We start from the raw sequence: 7,500 nt of genomic DNA, 5'->3' as shown, positions 1-7,500 counted from the left end.
CGCAGTTGGCTAGCACAGTGATGAAAACGCCAAACCCCAGACATGAATAGGGACATGCCTGAGTCCCTTGTTATGCAGTGGACGAGAAACGGCTGAATTTGTTGTTGTCGTTTTATGTAGATTTACACACACACGCACATACACACAGATATATATATATATATATATATATATATATATATATATATATATTTACATAAGTATATGCATGTATGTATGTATATATGTATACGTGTGAATGTGTAAGAAAAAAACAAGTTTGCCTGTTATGCATAAACCACAGAATCACACCATTATGAATCTGCGTCCTTCTTTCTGCGCACCTTAGAGAGGGTGAAAGGTGTGATCAGTCAGCCCTCAGTTTTTAAAGGTAAGCACGATTCCATTGCATTTATGTCTGGAATATTCCCACGATCCTTCTCTCTCTCTCGAAGACGAACGGGTACAGGATCTTTATGGTTTCACTGAGAACGTGCCTGACCTTTATATTAAGATTTTAAAGGTCATTACGCTCTTCCTCAATTACAGTAAGCTTTTTTTTCTTTTTTTCTTTTTTTTGGCGCAGGAAATGTAACGTTATTAACGTATTTACTGAGGGGAAATGAGAAACGAGGAAATATTTAGGGATCCGTTAATAACGGGTACCCATTTGTAAACAAGTTAATTACATAAACCCTTCGAAGTAGTGATACCTTAACGTGGTAAAAGGGTTTGTGTATCACCATGATCAGCAAAGCTGTACTAGCTAGGGCCACCCATACTAGGTTGCTTTACTTTGAGCGATCAGACGGAAATCTCCCACCATCACCAATCTGCACTGCCCAGCGAGGTGATGAAAACTAGCCAAACCCCAGACATGAATAAGGACATGTTTGAGGCCTTGTCCTGCAGTGGACTAGAATTGTTGTTGAATTACATAGAAAAGAACCTTGTTGTTCGCCATGCAAATTGAGTGAATATTTTCGTAGCAATATATGAATAATACGGACGCAATTGAAATTAATTTGAGTAGTAAGGACTTTTGAAAAAAAAAAAAAAAACGTAGTTAGCCATAAATAAATTCATTGCTAATATTACAAAAGAAATAACTTCTTCAGTGCTAAAGAGGAAGATTTTCATCCCATATTAATTACGGTTTTATTCAATGCTTGAAAACATCGAAATTCAACTTCTTATATCTTTCTGTTATGTAAGTAAAAAATTATTAGCCATAAGATAAAAAACACAAATATAAATTGTATCCGTTTTGCAACACTTCGGCTGTATATTATTTCAGTCCGTATAACATGGATATAATTTTCATAAATTTGAATGATATTGCAGTGAAATATTAAAAGGAAATTGACTTCTCGATGCCGAAGACTTCGGAATTCCTTTCCCGCTTTCATATTTCCTTTGTCCAATTATTGTTCATTTCTAGAAGAAGGAGGGATTTGTTACTTGAGGGAACAAATATTTTGACAGCTTTGTTTACCATTTTATGTTTAATTATGAAAGCAATGATTTTATACCGACCTTTATCAGTATTTTGTATGATATTTCTATATGGTTTATATATATATATATATATATATATATATATATGTATATATAAATATGTATATATTATATATATATATATATATGTTATATATCTACATATATATATATATATATATATATATATATATATATATATATATATATATTATATATATACACGTTTATATATATACATGTATATGTATATACATATACGTATATATATATATATATATATATATATATATATATATATATATATTACACATAAAACACACACACACATATTTTTATAAATATGTATATGTGTGTCTGTGTGTGTAATTATATATTATGATGTGTTTTCCCATTAAAACTGTTACCAGAAGTATCAAGCATCTATATTCTAAGCAGTCATGCACACACATACATACACACACACATATATATATATATATATATATATATATATATATGTATATATATATATATATATATATATATATATATATTGTATCTCTCTCTCTCTCTCTCTCTCTCTCTCTCTCTCTGTATATATATATATATATATATATATATATATATATATGTGTGTGTATATTTATATATATATATATATATATATATATATATATATATATATATATATATATATATATATATCGCATTTGTGTTTACATATGGCAGTATTTGCCATCAGAGAAGCACGAGCTCCATAACAACAAACGACTTACCAATTTTCAGGAATTCCTCACCCCTCAAATCCCAAATCAACTTCACTGACATATCTCCGATTTCTGTTTCCTCAGAGCATGAACTTCCCAGCCTCGGTCGTGGGTCAGTTCCCCTCCTGCACCAAATCGGTCACCGTCAGAGTGGACAGCGTTGTCGTCGTGCTGAAGCAGGATCGGGAGGTGACGCTCAACGGCGTGGAGCTGCAGGAACTCCCCACCTGGATTCGCGGAGTCTACATTAAGAAGGTGTCCAGCTTGTTCATCATGGGTACGTAGCCCGTTCCTCAATCGGTTTTTTAGTGTACTAGCCTCCTGGCAATAGTCGCTCAGAGATTCAGGCCGAAATAAGCCCCACCCCATGATGACGTTATAGCCAATCACGTTGTCTCCCGTGTAAGAGCCCATGGCTTGCACCTTCTATTAAGTCGCTCTATTGCTTGCTTGCTTGCGCGTTAACAGCAGTCACAGCACAACGCAAGAGCCCGTGACCCGCCTTTTATATGGGCATGATCAATCTAAAACGAACGAACGAACGATCATAACACATCCCCTTCAAGTGATTATAATTTAGTGTCGTTTGAAATTTGTAGGAGAGACTACGTGATTGGCTATGACGTCATCAGGGGTGGGGCTTATTTTACCCGGAATCTCTGCGGCGACTATAGTACAGTGGAACGTGTTCGCCTAGCATTCGTAAGGCAGCGGATCGATCCCAGCCTGGGATAGATAAATAGATAGATAGATAGATTGATAGATATATAGATAGATATACAAGATTTCTCATATTACTAACATGTTCCAGTAACTTACAAAATGTTATTTCCCGTATCGTTTAATTCTCCTATCAGATAATAAAAAATTCCTTTTGCCTTAGCATCGTAATCATCACTTCTTTAATATCCTTAACCCATCACCTGAATTGTATCTCAACAGTGGAATTACCAAACGGCCTCAGCGTTTGGTGGGACGGCCAAACTCGAGTCTACGTTGACGCTCCGGCAGAGTTCCGGGGCCAGACCGGAGGGCTGTGCGGCACGTTTACCGACAACCAGAGGGACGACTTCTTGACTCCTGAAGGGGACGTCGAACAGAATCCTGTGGCGTTTGCTAACAAATGGAAGACGTCTGAGGTGGGTGTTCATTTTAAGCTTTGATCTTTGGGTTTGCAGATGGTGATGCTTTTATAACTAGTTGCGGAGCTCTTAACTTTTCATATATTGTATCTTGGGATCAATAATGCCTCTACTTAATTTTAAAAGTATAATTTTAATAGATCTATACTAAATTTCTTCATAACAAGTAGCTTCTATGAACAATCGCCAATTAAGTCGAGGTTTTGAACTCTAAAATGTTTAAAGGTCATTCATGAACAGCTCATGAACAGCAGAGGCAAGGAACAGTAGCAGTGGTCTAGCAGGGCAATGCCCTGGAAACTGGTCTTTGTACATATATATCACCGCCCAAGCCTACTGTCCACTCAAGCTAGTACTAGGGAGGGCTAGGCAAGGGCTTCTGGTGACTCAGCAGGTAGACCTATAGGCCATCTTAAAATTCTCATCCTTAGCTCATAAGGATTGCGAGGTTGCAGAACCTACAAGAAACTGTAGAACTAGAACCTGTCTCGAACCCCAGTCCAGCAGATCCCCAGGCAGGGACGTTTCCTTTTGGCCACCACAACCCTCAGTTAAATAATTTCTTTTAACATTAACAACTGTTTATGTTTTCTCCTGACTTCAGAAATGTCCCGATCAGCCTATAACGGAAGAGACCCGCCCCTGTGACCGCCACGTACAGAACAAGGCTGTTGCTGAAAAGTATTGTGCCCGACTGAAATCCAGCCTCTTTTCTAGTAAGGAATGGCATTTTTTTAATTATTATTACCTGAAAAAGGTTACCATTAGAGTAGTTTCGTTGGCTGTCTCTATGGTGTCTTGGATTTTTTTCTCATGTTTATACTGTCGCAAATGAGATATTTTCGTGAGGTCAACTCCTCAGTGTAACCAACCTACTTTGTAAAGATACAGTTCTTACTAAGATGGTATTGATATCTGTTTCACTTTATAGCCTACTGTCTTTTCAAAATCTATTTCCCTTAATACTGTCGTTTCAAAATTTGTTTCTCTTAATACTGTCGTTTCTAAATCTGTTTGTCTTAATACTATTGTTTCAAAATCTGTTTCTCTTTATACTGTCGTTTCAAAATCTGTTTCTCTTAATACTGTCGTTTCAAAATCTGGTTCTCATAATACTGTCGTTTCGAAATCTGTTTCTTTTAATACTGTCGTTTCAAAATCTGGTTCTCTTTATACTGTCGTTTCTAAACCTGTTTCTCTTAATACTGTCGTTTCAAAATCTGTTTCTCTTAATACTGTTGTTTCATAATTTGTTTCTCTTAATACTTTTGTTTCAAAATCTATTTCTCTAAATACTGTCTTTTCAAAATTTGTTTCTTTTAATATTGTCGTTTCAAATCTGTTTCTCATTATACCATCGTTTCAAAATCTGTTTCTCTTAATACTGTCGTTTCAAAATCTGTTTCTCTTAATACTCTTGTTTCAAAATCTGGTTCTCTTAATACTGACGTTTCTAAATCTGTTTCTCTTTATACTGTCGTTTCTAAATTTGTTTTTCTTAATACTGTCGTTTCAAAATCTGTTTCTCTTAGTACTGTTTTTTCATAATTTGTTTCTCATAATACTTTTGTTTCAAAATCTGTTTCTCTTAATACTGTCATTTCAAAATCTGGTTCTCTTAATACTGTCGTTTCTAAATCTGTTTGTCTTAATACCGTTGTTTCAACATCTGTTTCTCTTAATACTGTCGTTTCAAAATCTGGTTCTCTTAATACTGACGTTTCTAAATCTGTTTCTCATTATACTGTCATTTCTAATTCTGTTTCTCTTAATACTGTCATTTCAAAATCTGTTTCTCTTCATACTGTTTTTTCATAATTTGTTTCTCTTAATACTTTTGTTTCAAAATCTGTTTCTCTCAATACTGTCTATTCAAAATTTGTTTCTCAAAATATTGTCGTTTCAAAATCTGTTTGTCTTAATACTGTTGTTTCAAAATCTGTTTCTCTTACTACTGTTGTTTCAAAATCTGTTCCTCTAAATACTGTCTTTTCAAAATTTGTTTCTCTTAATATCGTCGTTTCAAATCTGTTTCTCTTAACACTGTCGTTTCAGAATCTGTTTCTCTTGATACTGTCGTTTATAAATCTGTTTGTCTTAATACTGTTGTTTCAAAATCTGTTTTTCTTCATACAGTCGTTTCAAAATCTGTTTCTCTTAATACTGTCGTTTTAAAATCTGTTTCTCTTGATACTATCGTTTCAAAATCTGTTTGTATTAATACTGTCGTTTCAAAATCTGTTTCCCTTCATACTGTCGTTTCAAAATCTGTTTCTCTTTATACTGTCATTTCAAAATCTGTTTCTCTTTATACTGTCATTTCAAAATCTGTTTCTCTTAATACTGTCGTTTCAAAATCTGTTTCTCTTTATACCGACGTTTCATAATCTGTTTCTCTTTATACTCTCGTTTCAAAACCTCTCTAATCTCAGGTTGTCACTTGGAGGTGGACGTGGAGCCTTACCATCGTGACTGTCTGTATGATATGTGTTCTTGCGAGACGAAACTGGACGGTTGTTTGTGCCCCATCCTGGCCGCCTACAGCAAGGAGTGCGCGCGCAAGGGCATCATCGTCGACTGGCGAGCTGAAGTTCGCGAATGTGGTAAGTTGAATTTTATTTTGAGTTTTTTATTCTTTTGGTAGGGGTGGGTGAAAATGGTATGTTAGAAAAATATGATTTTTCAAGAAAATATGCGTTAATGAGGGTATTTTCATATAAGAAATGCCAAAAAAACTCAAAATTAATCAGTCAGTCATATATGAAAATCTTTTCTGTTAATGGAATGATAGGAAAATTGTTTTTTTCAAGAATTTATACGTTAATGGGCGTCTTTCACATATGCAATGCCAAAAAAACTGAAAATCAATCAATCGATCACTTATGAAAAGTCGGCTTCTTGAAGATTCAACAAAGAAAGAGGACTAGATAATTCACTTTCTGTCATTAAACCTTGAAAACAAACTACCTGAACAGTAGCTCAGGGCTATTGGCCATAGCCAATAATAAAGTAAAATATATAAAAATAAACTGAATAAAAAGAAGCTATTTACTCTGAGGGCTTCACACCACAGAGCCTCGTGTGCGGTCTTCCCATACAGACATCTTCCTTTCACTTTTAGCCTCACAAAAAGTAAATAAAAAAACATATTATGATTATAGTCACCAAAAAGTGTCGTGTGTTTGAATTCTTGGGAAAAATTGCTCGTTCCAGAGGGCTTGCCAATTTTCTCATTGCCGTTTTTTTTTTTTTTTTTTTTTTTTTTTGCCATTCAGAAAAACAATTGACCGTCATTGTAAATATTTGTTATTACTATTATTATTGTTATTGTCATTGGTAGCTGTCATTGGTTTTCTCTCCCATTCATATTACGTTACAAGGACCTTTTTTCAACATTTCTGTCTCCTGATTCTCCATAACCAAAGGAATGATTTCAGAGATGATTTGCTTAAAGATATCACCAAGGATGCGGTTGTGCCGACAAACACTTCAGATGAACTTTTGCCTTTGGTCTTGTGTCTGTTTCTCATAGGAATTTGTTGATAGCGATCTGTTGCAATGCCAGTTTTGATGAGAAATTAATTCTTATGGCTAGTTCGTTCCAAAAAGATAACAATGAACCTGAATTTATTTCATTTCTTGTAGATAAACACACTACTTTGATTTATTTGTATTTGTAAGGATTAATTATTTTTATGGATCTAGTTCGATCGAGGAATACTCATTATCTGAAAATTTTGCTTTGATTTTTTTCAAACGAAATGAACGTTGCCAAAATGAAAAATTACACAATTCCAGGCAAACCCTCAGATCCTAACATTTCATTCCAGGCAAAAACATCAAAATCTAACATATTCCAGGCAAAAACATCAAAATCTAACATCTCATTTCAGGCAAAAACCTCTCAATCTAACATTTCATTCCAGGCTAAACCTCAGAACTTAACACTCCATTTCAGGCAAAACCTCAGAATCCAACATCTCATTCCAGGCTAAACCTCAGAATCCAACATCTCATTCCAGGCTAAACCTCAGAATCCAACATCTCATTCCAGGCAAAACCTCATAATCTAACTTTGCATTCCAGGCATCCACTGCACGGGCGGACAGAAATACCAGGTATGTGGCAACAGC

At 34.9% G+C, this 7,500-nt stretch overlaps 1 protein-coding gene across 1 annotated transcript in view; it reads left to right on the top strand.

The window, feature by feature from the left end:
- The window catches only part of LOC137652219 (hemocytin-like), a 298,302-nt gene that overhangs the window by 125,421 nt on the left and 165,381 nt on the right, over window positions 1-7,500 (top strand). The window contains 5 exon segments of the mRNA XM_068385448.1: window positions 2,310-2,502; window positions 3,168-3,364; window positions 3,972-4,083; window positions 5,800-5,970; window positions 7,454-7,500. The exon segment at window positions 7,454-7,500 is cut by the window's right edge and continues 206 nt beyond it. Of these exon segments, the coding sequence (XP_068241549.1) occupies window positions 2,310-2,502; window positions 3,168-3,364; window positions 3,972-4,083; window positions 5,800-5,970; window positions 7,454-7,500 (720 nt within the window).

Source organism: Palaemon carinicauda, chromosome 13 (genome assembly GCF_036898095.1).
Source record: "Palaemon carinicauda isolate YSFRI2023 chromosome 13, ASM3689809v2, whole genome shotgun sequence".
Taxonomy (NCBI): Eukaryota; Metazoa; Arthropoda; class Malacostraca; order Decapoda; family Palaemonidae; genus Palaemon; species Palaemon carinicauda.
This window is presented reverse-complemented; position numbering and strand designations above follow the sequence as displayed.